Source organism: Pinus tabuliformis, chromosome 1_2 (genome assembly GCF_031772625.1).
Source record: "Pinus tabuliformis cultivar Carrire ecotype Pingquan chromosome 1_2, CPIR1, whole genome shotgun sequence".
Classification (NCBI taxonomy): Eukaryota; Viridiplantae; Streptophyta; class Pinopsida; order Pinales; family Pinaceae; genus Pinus; species Pinus tabuliformis.
In genome coordinates, this window is record NC_142298.1 from 760,391,494 (window position 1) to 760,416,627 (window position 25,134).

The 25,134-nt window shown below is 37.2% G+C and overlaps 1 protein-coding gene across 7 annotated transcripts in view; it reads right to left on the bottom strand.

The window, feature by feature from the left end:
• Positions 1-6,493, bottom strand: part of LOC149208027 (uncharacterized) — a 77,710-nt gene extending 71,217 nt beyond the window's left edge. For 2 of the 7 annotated variants that reach the window (XR_016252716.1, XM_089395916.1), the window contains exon 1: positions 6,061-6,486. Coding sequence is in view for 6 of the 7 variants with exons in the window: in XM_089395916.1 (XP_089252042.1) it covers positions 6,061-6,333 (273 nt within the window). In the remaining variant the exon portion in view is untranslated. Of the gene's footprint in view, positions 1-6,060 lie in introns of all 7 variants that reach the window. The other 5 variants (XM_089395913.1, XM_089395914.1, XM_089395917.1 and 2 more) reach the window with 4 other exon arrangements.
• Positions 6,494-25,134: the final 18,641 nt, after the last annotated feature.

Sequence of the window (25,134 nt, forward strand, 5' to 3'; positions counted from 1 at the left end):
TAAGAGATCCTAAAAAGATTTTAGCTACTGGCATTGCTGATGATTCTACAAGGTTGTATAAGTTTCACAACTTTGGGTCATCAAATCTTCCCTCAGTATTTGTTGCTCATAATGATGAAGTGAGCAAACTTTGGCATGAGCGATTTGGTCACTTAAACTATCGCTCCCTTCAGCACCTATGTAAAGAAAATATGGTGACAGGTCTTCCTATGGTATCTTGTAGAGATGGTGTTTGTTCCGGATGTGTACTCGGAAAACATCATCGGGACAGTTTTGAAAAACGTGCCTCTTGGCACGCCTCAGCCCCTCTACAGCTTGTGCATAGTGATTTATGTGGTCCACTTCCAGTTGTGTCATTCTCTGGCTGCAAGTATTTCTTAACTTTCATTGATGATTTCTCCAGACGCACTTGGGTATACTTCTTAAAACTCAAGAGTGAAGTATTTAACACATTTTTGGCCTTCAAGGCCTTTGTTGAAAAACAATCTGGACATCAAATTCTTAAGCTAAGATCTGATAATGGCGGAGAATATGTTAAAAACACATTCATCAACTTTTGCACTGAGAATGGAATTCAAATGCAACATATTGTTCCATATACTCCACAACAAAATGGTGTAGCTGAAAGGAAGAATCGCACCTTAAAGGAAATGGCTAATTGTATGCTACAATCTAAAGGACTTGGTCTTAATTTTTTGGGCAAAAGCAATTAACTGTGCAAATTACATAATAAATCGCACTCCTACTAAGGCTTTAAAAAATATCACTCCAGAAGAAGCATGGAGCTCAATCAAACCAGATGTAAGTCACTTTTGTGTTTTTGGAAGTGAAGCGTGGGCCCATATTCCAGATGAAAAGCATAAAGCTTTAGAACCTAAGAGTGAAAAATGTACTTTTGTTGGATATTCTGAAGATGTCAAAGGCTATAGACTTATTCCATTTAAGTCCAAAAATGTTATCATTAGAAGAGATGTAAAATTTGATGAAAATATATCGGCCTGCGAGCCTAGTCCGGCGGATATGCCACCTCTCCCTATCTCTTCTACTTTTGAAAACAATTCTTCTTCAGATGGTGAAAGTGAGGATGAAAATCCTCCCCCACCATCTCAGGATCCTCCTTCAGCTCCTCAGCTTCCAAAATGGGTTCGTGCTACTCGAGATGCAGCAGGTGATCTTGCCGGTGATCCTACAGATCAGCAACGCACACGTTCTCAGTTTGACAGAGCCTCTTCTTTACTGGCTCAAGCTCCAGTAAATTATGATCCTGACACTTTTGCAGAAGCTTCAGGCCATCCAGATTGGGAAGCAACTATGAATGAAGAATATCATTCATTATTGGCAAATGATACATGGGATCTTGTTCCTCTACCAAAGGGACGAAAACTTGTTAGATGAAAATGAGTTTACAGAACCAAGTATGGACCAGATGGGAAAGTTGATAAACATAAAGCTCGTCTTGTTGCTAAAGGTTTTTCACAGGTTGAAGGCATTGACTACACTGAAACCTTCTCCCCTGTTTCCAAAATGAACTCTATCCGCCTTGTTCTTTCCCTTGCTGCCTCGTTCAAATGGGAAGTCCATCAGATGGATGTTAAATCTGCCTTCTTGCATGGGGACTTGCATGAAGAAATCTACATGGAACAACCCATTGGCTTCATAAAAACAAACTCCAGCCTTGTATGTCGGCTTAAGAAATCCCTTTATGGTCTCAAGCAAGCTCCTCGAGCTTGGTATGCCAAAATGGATAGCTTTCTTTTAGAATCTGGCTTTTCTAGGTGTCATTCTGACAATACTGTCTACACCAAGAAAGTGGGCAAGTCTCTTATTATTCTTGTTCTTTATGTTGATGATCTTATCCTTACCAGTAGTGATCCCAACCTTATAAACCATGTGAAGTCTAGCCTTAAAAAGAAATTTGAAATGACAGACTTAGGACACTTACATTATTTTCTCGGTCTTCAAGTCTTGCAATCCAAGGAAGGTATTTCCCTTTCCCAGTCCAAGTATGCCTGTGATATTCTACGCCATTTCACATGGAAGACTGTAAGCCAGCCCCGTCTCCCTTCCAGTCTGGAGTCAAACTTTCAGTCACTTGTACTTCTCCTGAAGTTGATGCTACCTTATACCGTCAACTTGTAGGAAAACTTCTGTATCTAACCCATACTCGACCTGACCTTTCCTTTGTCGTTGGCCTTGTTGCTCGGTTTATGCAAAACCCACGTGAAAGTCATTGGAAAGCAGCTAAAAGAATACTTCGTTATGTTCGAGGTACAGTTCAGTTTGGGATTCATTACAGTGCCGAAGCATCTCCTCTATTGGTTGGTTTCACTGATTCCGATTGGGCTGGTGACCCTGATGATCGGAAGTCTACTGCCGGTTATGTGTTCACTCTTGGTTCAGGACCTATTACATGGGCTTGCAAGAAACAAGGTGCCATTTCTCTTTCATCAGCAGAAGCAGAGTATCGTGGTGTCGTCGAAGCTAGTAAGGAAGCCTTGTGGCTTCGTCAGATCCTGTCAGAGTTTGGCTTTCAGCAGCAGCATCTGACTACACTTTGGTGTGATAATCAAAGTGCCATTCAACTATCCAAAGATCCAATCCAACATCAGCGCAGCAAACACATTGAACTGCACATGCACTTCATCAGAAAGCTCATTCACGACCATGTTCTTGAAGTGAAATATTGTTCAACAGATGATCAAGTTGCAGACATCTTCACAAAGGCTCTCACAGAGACGAAGTTCAATAAACTTCGATTTATGGTTGGAGTTCAGGAAGTTGTCACTAAGGGGGGATAGGCTCTAGTGCCTCCTTCCTTCTCCTATTGTGTCATATTTGTAAATCCTTCAATCCTATCCCAAGTTGTTCTTAAGGGGGGATGTTCGGATATTCCGACACATAGGAAATAGTTAAGTACAACTTGGTCTAGTATAGAGTTAGGTATAGAGTTAGGTAAAGTGTGTTTCTTTACCTTGTACATTTTGTAACTTACAATCCGATGGTCACGATATGTAGTGATCCGACGGTTCATTCTCTCCTCGGTATTACCGACACTTGATCCCTGGCTTGACACCCGATTGGTCCATGATTTCTATTTAAAGCGCATGGAGGGTCATTTGTAGGGTAATCCGTCTATGAGAGAAGCTTATGTAAATTTTCATTCTTTTATTAATAAATTTCCTGAAGTGGCCACATTGGCTCAGGCCGTGGACTGTTTCCCTCTTTGAGGGTTTTAACCACGTCAAAAATACTGGTGTATTGATCTGCGATCTGGTTGTGAGCGGTGTCCTTTGGTGTTCTGTCTGAGGAACTTACCCTGTAAATTTCTACACCACCTCTGCGCAATGATTTAACTATTAATCCTACGAAGGCATACATACTCTACCCCCCTCTAGTTTTGAAATTGCCGCAGTAAATTGTATCCACCAAAAATACATTTTCTATATTGACTCTCAAGATGTGTCTTGGAGATGTGAGAGATTTTGTTCGCGTCAATGTCAAGCATTGAGAATTAATGTGAACCAACTAAAAAGGATCGACCAGTGCCTTTGTTGCAAGTCCTTTTGTTGATTTGTTTCCTTGGATTTTAGAACAGATTTAAGCTTACATTTTTGTGAAATTGGGTTATATATTTTCTTTTAGATGAATCACTACAAGTGCAAATAATCCATAAATGCACAACTCATTTAGCAGCTTGGAACCTCGGGGTTGGAAAGCTGAGTTTCCATTTTGGTGTTTGATATCATGAATATTTTCTTTAATGTAAATACATAATGTTGCACACATGTTCCCAAATACCATCAATCACCCATACTCTTAAAGGATTGGGATTGGGATTCTTTGGTTGTTGTTTTCAAATATTTCTGCTCTTACTATCGTTCTTCTTTGAGAAATGTCTCTAAGCCAAAACAAATGTAGGTTAAATGGAAACATGTTTCAACCAACTCAGGACTGATTTCATCTCTGCTTTGGGAAAGAAATGCATTTGAAGGAATTTTGGTGCAACTAAAACCAATGTCACATGGTTCATATTCAAGTTTAGGTTCGACAATGATTAGATTCAGTTTAAGTTCAAATTTTTCATGAGGTTCGCCATTAGGTTGGTTTATTTTATATATAAATTTAAAATGAATTATAGGATAACAAAAAATTAAGGTTCGCCAAAATTCGAACCTCAAGGTTAAAGTTCAACGAACCTTGTGACATAGACTAAAACAACCATGCCTTTCTCATGATACATTTTGATTACTTTCCTTTTTTTTCTTTGATTGATAAATGACCCCTTGATAAGAAAGTGGTCCTCCTTTTGGCTTAAGTGTCACAACAGATGGGTATCTATTATGCCAAATTCACCCAGGACATGCACAACATCTGTAAGTCGTCAAGGTCACTTAGACTTCCAACCAGTCACAGATGCAGTAGTTAGCTCTGCTAGCAACACGAAAGTGGCAACATCTATACCCGCAAGGTCTAAGCACTGAAAGTGCTTGAATTGACCACTAGCAACCTAATGATTATTTTGTTTATGAATTGGGGGTGCAAAAAATGGCATATGGTTAAGCTCTATCGAGAAAATTAATTGCAGTGAGAATATAAATTTGGGCTAATGTTTGGAAGATTAACATTTTTCTAGTGAATTTCTCCCTCATAAAATGATAGCTAGGGCTAGGAATTGAAAACCAAGGTTTTCACCCTTTCTCCATTCAAAGGTTTGATATTTCCATGGTTAATGTTCCTAAGACTCCATCATCACCCAAGTAGGGAAAGGGCACTAGCATCCCTCTTGATGATCAAAACTTCAAAAACTCATCTTTTACCTTTCTTTTTCATATTTTCAATCCATAAAGGCAAGCTACTAGAGCTAGGGCAAGGGTCGAGTTCAACTAGGGCTTGGTCTAAGACAATGTTGGAGCTAATTTGGATGATTTCCACCTTGTCTGACCTTCATAACTCAAAATTGAGCCTCTTCTTTGATGGAAATTGCCTAATTAGGGCAAAAAATGGCATATGGTTAGCTCTGCTGGCAGCACAAAAGTGGCAACATCTATACCTGCAAGGTCTAAGCATTGAAAGTGCTTGAATTGACCACTATCAGCCCGATGATTATTTTGTTTATGGATTGGGGGCGCAAAAAATAGCATATGGCATATGATTATTTATTTAGCATGCTTGATATTTGAATGCTAAATAAATGAAGTGTAAATAATGCAACAGTCGTAGATATATTCCACATGTTGCAGCCACCCAAACAAAATATTATGGAGTCAATGCTGTGCATGATTATCAGAGGGATAAATTCAAGAACATTATCATTTTCAATTTCCTTTATTACTGATTAACAATTTCCAAGTTACATCAACAATGACGTTTTACGAACCCCTTGAAAACAAGGGCACTCTCTCAAATATAAAAATATTTGTGGTTCTATACACCTAAATTTTCAATTTTCAACCAAAGCCAAACAGGATAATCAATTACAAAAAGAATTCATTTGAACAAAATAAAAGAACCCAGCTAAATAAGTAAATAAATATGTTATAGCTTTGCAGTTATCCTCAGCGTATTTAAAAGCAAAAGCGGGCCTTCAAAAATGTCCAGGGCATTGACAGAAGATAATAAAAATTCAAATCCCCTCTACGGCAATTTTATTAACTTCCGATATGGTTAGGGCCAATGAGTTTCACATTCAATCTTGATTAAAATGAACGAAATTTGATATACATCATGGCCTAAATTACGGTTTGGGGATATTGACAACTATCATGGCCTAAAATTGCGGTTGACGGCTATTGACAACAACCACCACAACCATCATGGCCGAAAATTAGGGCTTCGGATAAATAGGCGTACATAAAGACCCGAGGTTAGGGTTAGGGTTAGATCCGTCATGCAGGATCGGATTTTAGCGAGGACCCTAATCTGCCCCTTGGAACCCGCCATACCAATACAACTTTCTCTCTGAGGAACCCCAAATCAAAACCCTGAAAACCCTAGACCAGTTGCAGTTTACAGCAAATCAAATGCAATCACTGAGAAAATATAAAACAAAAATCATCTGACCTCAACAACCGATAAACCTACAGTGGCGGTCTTCAAGAGCTCAAAATGCTTGTTGCCTCTATACTCGATGTAGGTGAAATCGCTTTTACCTACGGACTTTGCATTTTTTTCCTGATCTTTGCCCGTATAATTTGCTTTACTCTGCATCGCTCGGGGAAATCTTTGGACCGGGCTGCTCACAAGAATCCTCTGTGTAAACTCAAAACCTGCCTTTGCATTCCCTAATTCAAAACCTGCCTTTGCATTCCCTAAAGCCTTTGCGCAGGCGGCCATCAATGACAGACTCTCTAGATTAAGGTGGCGAAGGCTAGAAGCTCTGTACAACCAGCCACCGACCAAGATTTCATTAAAACCGACATAGGAATTAGGATACCAACCGAGTTTTCATTAAATGAGCGAGGATGGGGATGAATACGATATAACGGTTAAATACACATATCGGTTCTAATTCTTTCCTAGTTATTTTATTTATTATTTTGTAATGTAGTTTTTAAGCTCATATATCACTTAAAATAAATATTTATTAAAAAATATCATTATATTATTATTAAATACACAATGTCGGTTTTAATTCTTTCCTAGTTATTTTATTTATTATTATTTTGTAATGTAGTTTTTAAGCCCATATATCACTTAAAATAAATATTATTAAAAAATATCATTATATTATTATTTAAGGAAGGATTAATTCATTTTTAAGATTTTTATATATTAGGTAAAATTGTATTTATTAAACTAGATGGTAGAGAGACGTATTAATTGCCCTCATAATTAATGTGTTCAAAGCTTTCGTTTTGAGGGAACCACAGAGCCCTGAGCTTGTCCCCTTGTTTGTTCACAATCTAAATGATCGCGATGGTGGCAAACTCTTCTCGACTTAGCATTTATGGCCCTTCAAGTTCTTGTACACACATCCACTTGATGGCAGTAATCGTTTGCCTATAAAGAATGTTAAGAATGCCAGAAGCATGGGTAATAGAAGGTAGAAACATTGGTTATAGCATCTGTTCGCAATCGTTATGGTGAGCGAGTGTGGCAGACCTCATCGGGGAAGCAGAGGCAGAGGCAAGTTGCCTCTCCCTACTTGGCACAACCAAGGCACTAAACAATTTGATGATAGCATCCCTCTTCGATATCACATCCTAATTACAAACTTGGAGGCCCAATAGATGGACATCACCAGTGATAACGCATTGTCTCTCTGCAATTTGTTGGGTCACCACCTCATATACCAAGAAGATGTTATTATGGTGTTGGAGAGACATGTTTGGGACCTAGACTTTCACATTTGTCGTTCCTAGGTTGCAATGTGAGCCATTGTTGAAAATGCAATAAGAAAGTCTCAATTTTGATTTTTTGCTTCAATCAAATTGAGGAAAATCGAAATTCCATGTCAACTGACAACTTGGAGGAGTTAACTAAAGTGACTTGTGCATGTGTCAACAACTGCTTGAGCTGCTCAAAACTGGTTGAACACTCCTCTGTCCATTCAAACCTCTTTCCTTTCCTTTGCAATGACATGATAGGATAAGTAATATGCGAGAAGTTCTTGATGAACCTCCTGTAATAACATGTTAACCCCATGAAAGATCTCACCTCATCTACATTCCTAGGAGTTGCCCACTCCATGATAGCTCTTACCTTTTCTGAGTCCATTGTTATGCCTTTCATGGAAACCACATGTCCCAAGTAGTGGACTTCGATCTGAAAGAAATTGCACTTGTTGAACTTAGCATACAACTGATGCTCTCTCAACAATCTCAATACTATTGTTAAGTGTTCGGCATGCTCTTCTTCATTTTTTGAATATACCAATATATCATCAATGTATACAATAACAAACTTATCCAAATATGGATGCAACACACTATTCATCAAGCATATAAAGTTAGTTGGAGAATTAGTTAAACCAAATGGAACTACAACAAACTCATAATGCCCATACCTGGTATGGAAAATTGTATTGTAGATGTTCTCTTCTTTAATGCGTACCTGATGATATCTAGATCTCAGGTCAATGTTCAAGAACATTATTGCTCCCTTCATTTGATCAAATAAGTCATCAATCCTCGATAATGGATACTTGTTCTTGATGGTCACTTCATTTAACTGCTTGTAGTCAATGCATAGCCTGAGACTACCATCATTCTTCTTCACAAACAATACTGGTGTGCCCCATGGTGATACACTTGGACTAATGTACCCCTTCTCAAGCATTTCCTTCAACTGCAACTTCAACTCTACCAACTCAGGTATACTCATCATGTAAGGTTCCTTTGATGTCAGAGTTGCCCCTGGCACCAACACAATAGAAAAGTCTACTTCCCTGTGAGGTGGTAACTCTAAAATATCTCAGGAAATACATCCCGAAACTGTTGTAGAATTGGGTACTTGCTCAAAATATTTGTATCCTCAACTTCCTTACCTTTGTCACCATAAATGTTGACTGCAAATAACACACACCCTTTCCTACAACAACGCTTGGCCTGCATAGTTGTCACCATTCTAATTGATGTTGCTTTCTGCTTACCCCGCAAGACTCTTTGTTCTCCATTGTCATCCAAGCACTCAAGATTTGTCATAACAATCCACCTTGGTTCTATGAAGGTACAACCAATTCATGCCCACTGTATGATCCCAACAGTAATACATTCAAATGTGTTGAGGTAGGCATACCATTCAAATCAAATGTACAAGCTCTTACTCAGTGATGAAGTATCTTCTTAGTAACTATAGGCAACTGCACTAACCAAGACTTTGCATGCACTTCTTTATTCAAACCACACTTATCCACCAGGTCAGGATTAACATAACTATAATTAGATCCAGGGTCAATCATTATAGAAACAACTTGATTAGAAAACTTACCATCCATCTCAATGATAGATGCTTGATGGTATGCCTGTCTGTTATCCAACATTACATAGATCCTAGGAATATTTTGCCCAACGTCTCCCACTGTCTGTGCTTCCTGAACACTATAGATCTGCAGTCTACCACCCTAATACTATGGACAATCTTTCTTGCGATGATCTTTGCCACAAGTCCAACACTGTAAAGGCTTCCAACCTTCATCCTTGTTCTACTCCTCAGATCGAAGTCCCTGTCCTTTGTCAGATGCATTGAACTTCTTAGATGGTGTTGCATTCTCTTTATTACCTGCATATTAAGGTCTTGCTTGCTTCTTGTCCCATTTTCCTTTTTTCCTTGCATTACCTTTCCAGTTTGGCTTAGTCTCAAATCTGCACTTCGATTGCTCATAACAATCCTTTAGCTTTCTGATGGCTTCCTCTAATGACCTATGCTCATTGAACTCAATCTTGTCTTTGAATGTAATCGATAATCCAATAATAAATCTCTGAATCTTGGCCTTCTCCTCCTTGAGATAAGGCACATACCTCAGTAGCTCCAAGAACCTGCCAGTGTACTCCTCATTTGTCATCGATCTCATCTTTAGCTTATAGAATTCTTTTGCCCTGTCGTCAAAGTATCTCTATGTTAGGTACTTCTTCTTGAATATTCTCTTGAGCTCACTCCAAGTCAAGTCCTCCTCGTGAATACCTCTAACATTCTTCACATCTTCCCACCAAATATCTACTTTACCATTGAGATTGAATGTAGTTATTCTGGCTTTCATGTTCTTTGAGTAACCATGCAATCTGAAGAACTTATTCATGCCAAGCAACCATGCCTCTGCATCATGTGGTTTCTTCATCTCTCCATCAAATGTAGGTGGCTTTGCTTTCTTAAACTTGTCTGACAAATATCCCCTGTCAAACCTCCTGTAAGGATGATAACGATGTCAATCATAATTCCTGTCAGATCCGAAACTAGAATAGTACATGTGTCTATCACCTCTCCTATCTGGAGTGTCCAAGGACCTGTCAACTTTGATCGTGTCCTCTATGTCCCACATGTACTCACCATGATACCTGCTTCCATATGCCCCGTTAGTTTTGTCCTCCTACTCATGGCTGATCTGAAGTGGTCCATGTTGCTGCAATTCTGACAAACTCTGAAGTGTCATTGCATTTACATGTGCTTGTTTCTCTTGTGCCTATACGGTTATGTCATTGTTTGCCTTACAACTCCATATTTCTTCCTTTGAGCTTCTCAGTGTGTCTGCCAAATCAGAAGACTGCCCAACACCACGTTGCTCATCTGATCCATAAGGAGAGTATCGGAAACTGTGGTCTACCATCTTGCTAGTCATTTGTGATATTCTTCCTGCAAGGTATATTATGTCAGCTAACCAAATCACAATAAACCAATGTACCTTAGCATAATTCGAGGAGGATACCTCGTCTGCAAGATCAATCAATCAACGTACTACATGTATAACATAATCATGACAACATATAGAAATATAACACATAAGCATATAAGCATATACCCATCATTCTAGCTAGAGTCCAGTCATCAATGCATGACCATATGAACTACACATACAATGACCTCATGAATGAGAAAAACCACCACATCACTATACACTTGACCACATGTATAACATAATCATGACAACATATAGAAATATAACACATAAGCATATAAGCATATACCCATCATTCTAGCTAGAGTCCAGTCATCGATGCATGACCATATGAACTACACATACAATGACCTCATGAATGAGAAAAACCACCACATCACTATACACTTGACCACATGTGAATACTAACATGCATAAACAATGCATAATCAACCATACCCTCATGCCGACACACTCCACAACAACACCATCAACTTCCCATAGCGACCTCACTACAACCATAGCCCATACCATACAAATGCAACAAGCATGCATTCTTACAACATAAGAAACACATATGAAAACGACATGAATGTATGACCAACACACATCCCATCCAGTCTGAGGGGTGAACCAAGCTCTGATACCACTATGTGGTATCATATATGACCCAAAGAGAGAGCAACCCGCTCTGATACCACTCTGTAACACCCTCCTCCCACATCTACCCAAGTAATCGACAAACCGAGTTAAACATGTGATGAGAAGTTACTATGACATGATTTGACCTCTTAAGTCACCTTAAGGAAGTGGAACCGATAGAAACACACCATACAAACCTTCCACATCAGCGACAAGGCTCCCAGGAACCATCATAACCACTTAGGTAACCAGCCCCTGGGTCCCACTAAGTTTTTAAACCATTAAACCCCTGGATGCTCCCTTGATATGGACAACCATGCATACAGGAGGCTCCAGACGCTCCCGCAACATGGGTATGCATGCGTCCAGGGACTTTTCTACCCAGTGTTATGCCTTCGTCTCCGGGATTTGAGCCACTTTTTCAAGCCTAGAGCCCAGATCATTTCCCATAACTCAATGACACTTTCAGAATTGCAAGATAACAACAGAATAATGATACACATACAATTACTTAAACAAGGACTTAATTGGACCCCTACTAGCCATGACAGGCATTTCGTCAAACATGTCAAAATTATGTAATCTACAGGTTTAAACAATAGATCTGAGCATAGGGGTCTCGTACTCATTTGAGAATCGCTAAGAAGCATTGATTCCTCAACACATTAGCTGCAATTTCATCCATTAGGCCATAGATACATTGTTCATTCATATACAAGTAAAAACAGATGAGAGCCATACATAGGCACTGTCATAATACATGCTCATAACCAACATAATAACCATAGAATTACCAAGGAAACAATAGTCATATAATCTGTATATAAACCAGTATAATAATCATGAATAAAAAGGAGAAATAACCTCATATTAATGATGCAAAGGCCAACCATTTGTGGGACTTCCATGAACCACCCGACCATAGACATGGTTGAGCCAAATCTCTCTTTAGCAAGTCACCCTTATGCCATATTCCAAGCATGAATGTGGGAGCTTATAAAATACATCAATCAAAACCATTTAAGGCTTTGAGAGGCCAAACCACCTCAACCCATCAAACAATGATTCCACCTCATGGTCAAACATCACAAAACCATCATCAGATCAGTCTCTACCCAAGCCTTTCAGGGCTCCAGAGCATTTGTTCCAACCAAGGCTTCCAGAACTAGTAACTCAACCCACAACTATCACCAGGCTTCCAGAGCGCTTGTCCAACCAGGGCTTCCGGGACTAGTAACTCAACCCACTAAGGGCTTCTATAGCATTTTTCCAACCAAGGCTTCCAAGACTAGTAACTCAACCCAAGCTATTACAGGGCTTCCAGAGAGTTTGTCCAACCAGGACTTCCAGGAACTAGTAACTCAATCCAAGTTAAAGGAGACATGAGAACAAACCAGAAAAACAAAGAAAGGAACCCACAACACCATGGTTATCCATGAAATAACAAGGCTTGGCAAATCCATTATTAATCCAGGCAATCCTCCATGCCAATGACATATCATGACCAATAAAACACATGCATGCCAAAATTAGTGAGGAAAACATACATGCAACTTGGTACCTGCAAGCAAAACCCACTGTAGATGTTGATCCCAATGTCCTCTTGCACTTTCCTACTCTTCCTTTGCTTTCTTGCTCCAAAACTACAAGCATGCCACACTCCTCCAAGAGTGCTCCAAAAAACTCAAGTGTACAAGAGTATGAGAGAGAGAGAATAGAGAAAGAGCTCCAAAACTGAACTAACAAAAGTTTGTGAACTGATCCTCATAAGCCTTTTTATTAATGAGGCCTCTATTTTCTTCATTTTCCTCCTCACATGCAATATGTGACCTTTCACCTTCTTTTTCTCCTAATTTTCACTATTTGTATAAACAAATGTGACAAAATGCCATTTTGCCTTTCCAAAGCCTTAGCCATTGCCTTTGCCAATTTCCTTAGCCATTAAATAATCACAAGTGATCCCCATCACTATGTTTTTCCCAACATTCGACTTGGAATAAGTGTCCCATCAACTGTGGTTATTATTTTGCCTTTATTAACTTTTATTACATGGAATTTTCACGAGGGTTGTTACATTAGGCTTCCATTGTGACTCAAGTCATTTTGAGGCTTTTGCCCTTCTGTTATTTTTTTGATGATATAAATTATTCGGGTGGCCATTTGGTTTTCTTCACAAGGGTAAGTGGTCCTACCTGCCACAATTTTGTGATAACCAACCTCTTTTTCTTCCAGCGCAATCTTGTATCTGGCTAGCCAAATCCATCAAAACATGCAATCTCTGTACATTTTATATAATACAAAGATGTCTAACTTACAACGAAAATATCGATATCACATATGGTCACAAACAAATAAACTCAGAATAAACTCAAAAACTCACAGATGTATTAGAAGAAAGATTCATATAATATGGAAATACTTCTTCAAAAATTACAAGTCATCAATATATACAATGATAAAAGAATAATCTTTGAAAAGGTCTTCCATTATTTTCTAAAATTCCGATGGAGCATTTTTCAAACCAAAGGGCATAACCGTCCATTGGAATTGGCCACTTGGTACCCCAAATGTTGTTTTATATCTGTCTTCAGGATTAATTCTAGTTTTCCAGAATACACTCTTAAGATCAAATTTACAAAAAACATTGGCTTTGGCAATTTTTAATAACAACTTTTCTTTATTAGGCAGAGGGTACCTAGTAGGAATGAGAGATTCATTTAGGGCTTTGTAGTTAATGACTAATCTCCTTTTTCCACGCTTTTGCTCTGAATGCTTGTTGACATAGAAGGCCAGACATGCCCATGGGCTCTAACAAGGTTCTATTAATTTCCTGTCCAGTAGATCCTTGATTTCTACTTTGCAAAATTCATGCTTGGTTGGGCTCATGTGATTTGCTGAAGCCTTTTGTACTTTAAATGATCCTTCTTTTTGAAACAAAAGTGAAACAAAATATTTTCCCCTGAACCATAATGCATTAGGGTGGTCTGTTGTACAAATTGTTTTCAAATTATTTACAATATTAGACAAAATTGTAGAGCTGTGAAGTTTTGCATGCTTAACAATTTTCAGGATCTTTGAAAGATCTGTAACTGCTTCCTCTAGAGTGTTTATTTCATTAGTTTTTACCCCAATAGTAAACTTGTTCTTTAGAGGAACTTTTACCTTTTCTCCCTGTATACTAAAAATTATCAAATTTCTTTCAATGGTAATTGGCATATGTTTTTTCATGAAATATTGGCCAAGCAGCATGTCAGCACCAATGTCATAATTATATAAAGTGACATACACTTCTTGAGATCCCAATAACAAAGGAAAGTCTGGTGCAACATATGGGATTTTCATTAGTTGTTTGTTAACAACTCAAAACTGGACTTGAGTTGGCTTCCAATAGTAGGTTGGGATGGCTTTGAACCTGTGACAACCACTCATGGCACCAATATCAATTTGATCATCTAGAGTGTATTCTTTAAATCCTGGTACTTTTATTTGAATAGTGATCACCATGTGATCATCAATCCCACTAATATCATGAGTTATATCATCATTCTGTTGATTGCCAGAAACTAATGGAGTATGAGTATTGGTGAAAGATAGGGTAACAAACTGAGAATTCAATTCATCAAGAATTTGAATTTTAGCTTGGATTCTTTTTGCTAACTGCATCATCTTTTCTCGACCTTTTCTGAGCTCTTCCTTTGTACCTTTTATTTTCTCGAATAATATTTATGCAGTATTGTCTTTATTAGATGCTTCTGTTGCAGGATGCTAATAATCATTACCAAATTCTTCTTCCTCTACCTTCTCTTGTAAAGGTGGATAGATGCATGCTTGCAACTAATCAATTTTCTCTTGGATACGTCATCTTGGAATGATCAAGCTGGGATTGAGGGAAGCTTTCTGTCTCTGGAGTCTCTAACTATTGTTGAATATTGTTGAAAGAAAACATAAAGCAATCTGACAAATATGTATGATCACTATCATTGTTGGATTCTGAAATAGATTTTTTTTGAAAATTTTCTTCTATGTCAATACTGTCATTAGTATCATCATTATTTACAAAAAAAGCATTCAAATTCTGAATCAGATTGTGAAAAGAAGTCCCATTCTGCTGGATTATAAGTGGATTTAAACATCTCAACAATCTTTTTTCTGGATTTTCCTTCCTTTATTTGGTCATTTTTTATCCCAACGACCAATTTGTCCACAGAGGAAGCATTTAGTTTTCTTTGCTAGTTTAGGTCGTCTTTTAAACACAAATATTGACCTTTTTTCTACAGGGGTTCTAGACTGATAACTTTCTCTTTGTTTTTTCTTTTCGGTGGTAGGAGCACTGACCTTGCAGTGGCACTTACCACTTTCGTTTTTCTAAGAACCCTTTATGGAGGAGTTCTTATAGCACCCAAAATGATAGGTCTCGTTGAAGAAATCACATATATTGGGACTAAAATATAGTTGTTTCTTAACATTCTTACGTGTTTTGTAGGATGCACATTCATTTTTCAAAATGGTGAGAATGTGTTGATGTAATGCAGCTAATGATAAAGTGTCAATGGAAATATGCTGAGAAGCCAAAGACTGTTGGACTAATTCTGGTATCTTTCCTGGCATAGAGGCAATATAATCCCTGAGATATGCAACATTATGGTGATCTAGAATCTTGTAATACAAGCTTTGCATTGTGCAGTAATAATCAGATAACAAGTCTAAGTTGCAAAGCCTTTGGCTCATAAACATTTGGGCATAGTGTTCATCATCAGAAGATATGAAACCCAAGAATTCATGAGATAATGCTAACAACATGGCTTGAAGGGGGTCTTCATTATATAATATAGTTGTTTGTTCTTCTCTCTTAAGGGTTTCCCACCATAGCCTTGCATTACTAGTTAATGCCCATGTGATCAGTATAGTCATAGAAGCCTTAGTATCTGCTTTTCTTTGAGAGCCCCATGCATTGATTTTTTACAGAAGTATCAAGATTTGATATTTGTTCATACAATCAAAGTTTATAAAGAAAGTATTACTTTGACTTACAAAATTTGACTGCAAATGTGCATCTTCTCTAGCTTCTGTGGAAGCCAAGTTTCGAGTCCATATGTTAAATGGGCTTTTATTTGGCTAAGAGCCTATATCTGAACTAGAAGTTCTGGCAGCTTTATTGGGAAAACTAAAATATTATGTTCTCTTTTATTTAGTGGTTGAAGATTCTACATATTCTCTTGTTAGGCTAGTCACTTTTATTTCATTTGCAGAGAAATATGAAATTATTCTTTTTAATAGATTTAACTTTTCTCTGGCCAAATCCGCTCCATTTGCTATTTTCAGTAACTCATCTCCGTCTTTCTGAAAAGCCTTAAGGGAAAGGCTAGTAGGGGATTGGGATGCCTTTTGCAGAGTAAATTTAGGACCTTCTTATTCAATTTTTGAATATCTAGCTCTGGTTAAAGCAGTTTCAAAGCTAGATACAACTTTACTGATTACCCCTATTTGGTTATTAATGGTTCGTAATTGGTCCTCATAAACATTCTGGTGTGCATAAATAGTGTCTATGCTACGATGGATGTTTTTTACATGCTCTTTGACATCAATAATGTCTCTTTCCAGATCATCAATGTTCTGAGCTACACATACTGACATATAATTACTGTAATTTTGCATTTTTATGTGCTCAACAGACTCTGGATTTGTAGATGATCTATAATGTAAGAACTATAAATCACTTTTAATAGTACCATTTCTGACTTTAGGAGTAGTATTACTCGGTTCTAAACTTCTTTCAGACAGTTCTACTTTATTACATGTATTTTCTCTAAGCAGGGAAATCATATTGTGAACTTTGACAAGGAACATGATACATTCAGGACAATCTGAATGTTGGCCTTGATGTGCAGAGGCAGATGTTGAAGGAATAAACTGGTATTTCTTTTTTAAGTTTTCTTTTCTTTGACAATATATACAAGCCGAAAAATTTCTACTATCATGATGATGTCTTTGACTGCTCTCGGATATTGACAATCTTGGTGGTAGATTGACAGACTGTGGAAAGTGAGCAAACTGACTTCTGATTAATGGATTTGACTGATTTGCTAACTGAAATCTTAGACTAGTGCCTCCATCACTTTCGGGAATAACTCTCAACTATCTAGATGAGTTGGCCAATTCTGGATACTTCTAGGATCAGGGTTGGTACTCACTAGACCATTCTTCTAGGAGAGTTAATTCACAAAACCCAACTTGTAAAGGTGTAGCATTGTTGGGACCAACAATTACCCCTTCTTTTAGTGCTCTTTGGTGTAATTTTTAGTTAATGACTGGCATGGAAGATGAAACAAATTGGATACAAATAGTAGTGTGTAACTAGGCTACTTGAGTCTGTGGCGCAAAATTAAATCCATGGACTCAATAAAAGCTTGAAGAAAATCTTTTATATATGGATCTGATAGTGAAACTTGGTATCTGGGTACAACAGAAGACCATGCGGGACCATTATTAAGAGGGCTTTGGAATCCTCCTAATAAGGTATCACTAAATTCATTAGCTCTGGTATCAAGGACACAAGCTAGACATTAGGTGTTTAACCCTGGCCTAACTAGAGGTTTGGTTTTGAACTGGATTAGTCTGATGTGAATATATTTACACCCCTTAGCAAGTCCCCATTCTATATATTCCTTGTTAACCAATGATACTTGATATACTTGTTGTGATAGGGATATAGGAATGTTGACCAAAGAGAATCTGAACAAATTAGTTGCTCTAAACTGGAACATAGGCATCTTATAGGTTTTTTCAATATCTATATCAGGTAGAGTCCAGTTTGGTTGTGGTTCAAATTCTTGACCAATAACACAAGTATTATACAAATCATCTTTATTTTCTTTGTTAATATACTTAGTTAATCATGACCACCTCTTATCATGTGCTGTTTTGCGGGACTCAGTAGATAAACTGAAACTTTGCCTAGCATCCATACTGCTTAAAGTAAAAGACTTAATGCACCTGAAATTTGTAGAATTGTAATCCTAGGTCACGCCCTAACGCCCAAACGCCTCATCATGGAAAAAATAAGACTTGTCGCGTCAGACACCTTCAACTTTCGCCTACAACAGGTACTCTTCCCCTTCTATCTCGAATCAACAAAGAACTAGGCTTTGATACCAATTTACCAAAGTATGCAAATTGATTCACAAATGCAATTTATAAACACAAAAATATTGATATCACATATGCTCACAAACTAATAAACTCAGAATAAACTTAGAAACTCACAAATGTATTAGAAGCAAGATTCATATATATATATATATGAAGAAAATTAAAGTGAACCACTTAATAAAGAGAACTTAATCAGATTCACATAAAATTTAAGAATTTTTTTCCTTTTATAAATAAGTTTGTCAACTATCTTAGGGAAGTAATTGAATTGAAGACCTAAGAGTGAGAAGCTAGGGTTTTCTAGCAGTTGTTGTTCCTCCCCTTTATGTTGATCATTTTGGTTGTACATTGGAGTTTCATTTGTGGCTAAATGCATATTTTTCAGTCTTCATAGTAGCTTTGGAGTCTTTTGCCACTGAATTAGGGTTTGTCTTGATTTTAAGCTAGCTCAGTTTTCTATCAACTTGGCAATTCTTTTCATGTTCCATGTGTTCCCAGCTCATTAGGGTATTTCTTGTTGCTAGACTATGATATAGTGGTGTTTCTCTAGTTATTGAGTGGTTGAGATCATTGCTTGTTCAATGGGTCTTAGAAATAGATTTGTTCAAAAGGCGAAATCAATTCCCTCTCGTGATTTGGGAATTTTCTCCTCTGTGAAGAAGAATGTGACTATATTGAAAGAAAGAGGGTTGATTGGTAGATTCATTGGCCCTTTGCCTAGATATAATTATGTTTTAGAATGGGTCTCTGTTAATTGGATAAATCATGAGCTTGTTGGTATTTTCTATCACGAAAGCAATTATTATTCTTTTCCTTTTTAAAACAAGGAGGATAGACATCAAATCTACAAATCAAGACCTTTTTTCATAGGCACTAGAGGAATGTTTCTCACCCACTAGTCTCTAGATTTCAACCCCGTGATGGAAATTTCTTCTACACCAATGTGGATAAGATTGTCATATATTCCCCTTTTTTTCTAGGGTGAAGGCATTTTCAAGGCTATAAGATATAAACTGGTCTGATTTATTTCTGGTGACATGGATAAGGAGAATAACTTCTCTTGTACCATAATTTATGTTGAAATGGATTTTTCAAAGGGCCTTCCTGAGGTTATTTAGCTTAACTTGGATAGTCGCTCCCATCTTCAGACCCTAGTTTATGAACAAGTTCCTTTAAATGTAATTATTGTCATGAGTATGGACACTTTGTAAAAAGTTGTCCTAAGTCTCCAACTCCTCAACTTTATTTTAATCCTTTGTCATCTTCTCATAGTAATGATGAGCAAGGAACATTCAAACTAGTTAGAAGGAAACACAAGAAGCAATTGACTAAGAGGCAACATGCTAGCAATCCTAAATCTCATCAACATCCTTTCTTCAGTAGTAGATATGAAGTTTTGAAGTCTTGAGTGGCATAAGTTATGGGTGATGAGACCTAATTTGATCAATCATTCCTAAATCAAGTGTCTCCAAAGAGTATTAATTCATTTGTTGGGGAAAAGTCTTCATCCAAGGATACTAACAAAATCCCTCTTATATAAAATAAATGAGAAGAAGTTGGAACAGAGGACAAGGAGGAAATTAAACCCCCCTCTTCTTCTCCTTTCTGTTTAGATGTGCTAAAAAATAATATGCATTCTTGCCCTCCTTTAACGAGAAGTAGGAAAAATCAAAACAAGAAAGCCCCAAAATCTGGTGTTAAGAACTCTCTTGCCTTCCATGGGTCTAGTGATGGGTTGATTTCTCTCAAATCTTAGAAATGTTTTGTTCTCGCATCATCCTTTGCCAACAATTTGTAAGAATATACTCATGTTCTCAAGAAATAATAGGTGTGAGCTTTAGAAGGTTTAGGATTGGATCTTTGTCCCCCTTATTTTTTTAGGAGAACTATGGGTTTTATCTCCTTTCTTTTAGATTCATGCAAATTTTGTCAAACCTTCATACAACCATGCTCTGATACCAAATTTGATCTAAAAAACAAAAGTGAAGGTATTACTAAAGAATTTGCAAGTTAGTTTATGTCACTTTGTGCAACACATCATAATTGCAAAAATACATAAACGAAAGTAAAATTGGAGAAAATTACAAAACAAAGAGGATGAAAACATAACATAGGCAAGACACAACTTGATAACAAAGTTCACCCATCTTGGGCTACGTCTTTGGGTCCAACTTCCAGTGATGGCCGTTTTATTAAAATGCTCAAGTGCTTAATACATTAATTTACCAACTTCGGACTGAAAAACTAACACTTCCATGTTGTTCAAAATGCTCAAAAACCTCCATTTAGGCTCTCCCGAAGTTCAAAAAGGCTTAAAAATGAGCAAAATACCCCCCCTACAACAAAGGACTATCAAACAACTCTATAAAAAGGCTTTGTTATGCAAAATATTCAACAATGTGGTCTTGTAGCTCGATTGGTTGGGTGTAGGAGTTGTTATGGCGTTGGTCATGGGTTTGAATAGCTAAATGCATTGGTGATTGTGTTGTTTATTGTTTATATTAAATAAATAAAAATATACAACTCTTGAGCGGTTCGCGCACTAATCATATTTTGTGATCTACCGTTGGTGCCCTGCCTCCAATCATGCAACCACCATATAACCCTCAGCATAATACTTATTCGCGCTTGTTCTGATGGCTCTAGTCACGTGGAGTCCCATACAACCAAGCGCGTTACTATTTATGTCGCCTTCACCTGTAGCACTTGTCGTTGGTCACGTATATGCCATATAACCATGTGTTAGACTAGTTGGGCATTTTAATGCCAACCTTCAATTATTATGATAATAAATTAAAACATTCGCCCGTTGTTTAATAAGCCATAACGTAGCCTGGTTGGTTGGACGTTGGTTTCATAAACGGAGGTCAGTGGTTCGAATCCTGTGAAGGCTGGTTCGACCAGCAAATTTTGGCACGGAAATCGAGGCCACTTAGCAACCTATCGTAGGGCCACATGGTGCCCTCTGATTGGGCCACCTCAATATAGTATTGCCGACGTCAGTGTCATGTGCCCTTCTATGATTGACCTGTTTACCCATCTGTACCACAAACCACCGACTACCATGTTAGCATACAGATTGCCACACCCGCGTTTGTACCCTACAATGTCAACCCTGCAAGTTGACTTTTTTATTGTTTGGCCAAAACTTCAAAACGCCATAACTTGCTCATACGATGTCAGATTTACACGATTCAAGCATTATTGGAATCATCGCGACGATATCTACGACTTAGCATTGGTTCCAGGATAATTTGAGCACTTTAGTTTTTAAGCATTTTCTAGATCCCCTGGATCACTCTTCCCCATAGAAAGCTTTTGGACCACCAAAAATTTGTTTTTGCTCAGCAAGTAAGTGAGGGTACAAATCCCTCACTTTCCCGATATCTATCCATTGTGCTTTACTTGGATTGTTACCTTTGAGCCCCACATGAAGATACTCCACGTTGCCTCTGCGTGAAGTTCTTATTTTCCTATCAAGAATGGTATCTTCTTGCAATTCATCTAAGTATTTGGGAGAAAAATATTCTATAGATGGAATCTGAACATTCTCTTCTTGATCAACAATCATAGGAGGCTCATACAACCTCAAGTTTTCCACATTCACAACAGAATAATTTTGCCTGTAAGGTGGAAAATCTAATTAGAAAGCATTATTACCAGTCTTTTCCACAATCTTTAAAGGACCATACCTGATTGGTTTTAACTTTTTACCTTCACCTTGCAGCATTCCTTGTTGATATAAGACCATACTTGATCTACCACTTGAAAATCACAATCAACTCGTTTCTTATCATGCCTAGCTTTGTACTTGGCCTGACCCTTTTCCAACTGTCCCTATATTGTTTGATGCACCAATTAGATTTGTTCAATGAATCACTTGGCTTTATCCACATCACTATGTCCATCCAATGCAATATCCTTACCAAATATAAAGTTCAAAGGAGACTTTGGCAAATATCCAAAACATGCTTCAAATGGAGATGTCTAAGTTGATGAGTGCTCGGTACGAGTGTAGCCATGCTAGATATAATGCAAATGTTCAACCCAAAGTTTATGATGCTTACCACAATATCCACATAGTAGATGCACTAATGTCTTGTTCACTACCTATGTCTGGTTGTCGGTTTGTGGATGAAATGTTGTGCTCTTTTTCAATTTTGTGTCCATGAGTTCCCACAAACTTTACCAAAACTTCCCGATAAATCAAGAATCTAGATAAGATATAATAGAAGTGGGTAACCCAAAGCGAACCCATACATTCTAAAAGAACATTTGTGTAGGTTGTTCATATGTTGCCTATTTCTTACAAAGCATCAAAACACACAATTTGCTTAATCGATCCACCACAACATATAAATAATCATGTCCTTTTCTAGACATAGGTAATCCTCCTACAAAATCCATAGAAATCCTTTCCCAAGGATGAAAAGGAATAGGAAGTGGAGTATACAAACCCAATCTCATGATACCTGTCTTACTAGTAGCGCACATAAAACATCCTCTTACATATCTTGACACAGTTTCATCCTTACGATGCCAATAATGATACCTCTGCAGTTGAGCAATTGTTTTGCCTATACCAAAATGACCAACAATAAGAGAAGTGCGTGCTTCTTTTATGACATTAACTCTTTCACCCTGTGGAACACACAACTTGCCAAGATTATATAATAGCTTGTTATGAACATCATAATCCAACTCTTCAACATGATTTCCTTGACATAAAGTTGCATATACATCTTTAAAGTATTCATCTTGACCATATTGTTCAATATAAATTTCATGCATGACTGAATTATGCTTAAGAATGACAGGTGCATTGACTCTAAGTATGAATAACATATGTGCAACTTTATTATAAATCCCTTTCTTATGCCTAATGACCAAATAAAATTGTTGTAAAAATCTCATCCACCTAAAATGCTTTGCTTGCTATAACTTAGTTTGCGATTGAAGATATTGCAAAGGTTGACAGTCAGTATGAATAATTGTTTCTTTACCCATCAAATAGTGTTTCCGTTCCTTCACACTTTGAACTAGAGCATACAACTCCTTATCATAGGTCGGATAGTTAATTGTTGCATTAGAAAAAGTCTCATAATGATAACATATTGGCTTACCATGTTGCATCAACACTGCTCCCATAACATATTCACTTGCATCAGCGTGAATTTCAAATGGTTGTTTGAGATTTGGAAGTGTTAGAACCAGTGTTGTATTGATTCTCTCTTTTAATGCATCGAAGGCTTTTTATTGTTTGCCTCTCCACTAAAAGACTTGATTCACACTTGTTAAAGCATGTAATGGCCATGCAATAGATGAGAAGTTAGCAATAAACTTTCTCTAGTATTAGGATGCTCCAAAAAAACTTCTAACTTTTGTTACATTATTAGGCTTAGGCCACTTTACAATAACTTCTACTTTGGAGGGATCTATTATCAATTCACCAACCCCTATAATATGACCTAAGTACACCAAAGATGTTTTGCCAAATTCACATTTGGACATTTTCAAATACAAATTTTCTTTTTTTCAAAACATATAGCACTTGTTTTACATGATTTACATGCTCTTCTCGAATCTTACTGAAAATCAAAATATCATCTAAGTAGACTATGAAAAAATCATCAAGAAATGGACGCAATACATCATTCATCACCCTCATGAAAGTAGCAGGTGCATTACAAAGCCCAAAAGGCATTACTAACTATTCAAACAAACCTTGTTTTGTCTTAAAAGCAATCTTCCAAATATCACCTTGAACAATCCTCATCTGGTGATAACCACTTCTGAAGTCTGACTTAGTAAAATAAATAAAATCCTTTAACTGATCTAGCAAATCATTAATATGAGGAAGAGGATAACTATTCTTTACCATGATCTTGTTCAAAGCTCGAAAATCCACACGCATGCACCATGTACCATCCTTCTTTGGAACCAAGACAATAGGAGACCCACAAGTAGATGTACTAGATATGATGACCCATTTGTCAAGCAACTCTTGGATTTGTCTTTTGATCTTTGCATTCTCCAAGATTGACATTTTGTACATTCCAATATTCATAAGTGGAGCATCCTGTTGCAACAAAATCTCATGTTGGATTCCTCTTTTTGGAGGTAACCCTTCAGGTTCCTAAAACATCTTGCCATAAGTATTAACAACATCGAGCAAATCATACTCAAGTTTAGAATCACATCCAGAGAAAGCTTTAGATTCAGAAGTATCTTTAGCTTTAATCCTCAACAATACAAAGTCCTTACTAACATTTATCATCCTCTTCGTTTGACTTGCGCTGACAAGAGATAAATTCATTTTCTTGTGATGTGCTCTTACAATATATTTTGTATCACCTTTGAAAACACGATACTTATTCTCATGATATTTACCATCTCCTTAATTTGACTTGTGCTGACAAGAGATAAATTCATTTTCTTGCAACGTGCTCTTACAATATATCTTGTCTCACCATTGAAAAGTTGATACTTGTTCTCATGATGATAGAATATATCCTTTTGATCATATAAATATGGACTCCCTAAGAAAATCCCACATATGTCAAGTGGTACAACATCAAGCTCAACCTCATTAATAAAATTAGAAGTAATTGCAAATTTAAGTTTACATTTTCTTGTTACTTTCTATTTAGCATTTTCACATACCCATCCCAAAGGGTATGGATTTGCATGAGGTGTTGTTTCAAATTATGTTTCTTGACAATATATTTAGAAATAAGATTGACCCGAGATCCACTATTAAAGAGTGTATCAACATTAATATGCTTTATAACCACTCTAATATGGAAAATCTATTTCCTTTCTTTATCATTTCGAGAATTAGAAGATTTTTTAGAAGAACTAGTACTTGCGGTAGTAGATATACCTTACATTCCCATGGTTGTGATCTTGGTTTCATCACCTGAATCAAATCCCAAATCTTGTTGCCTTGTAGCAACAATCTTTTGTTTCCCCTTATTGTTGAACTTCTTTGGGCTTAATTCGGGATGTAATTTCCAACAATGGTCTTCATCATG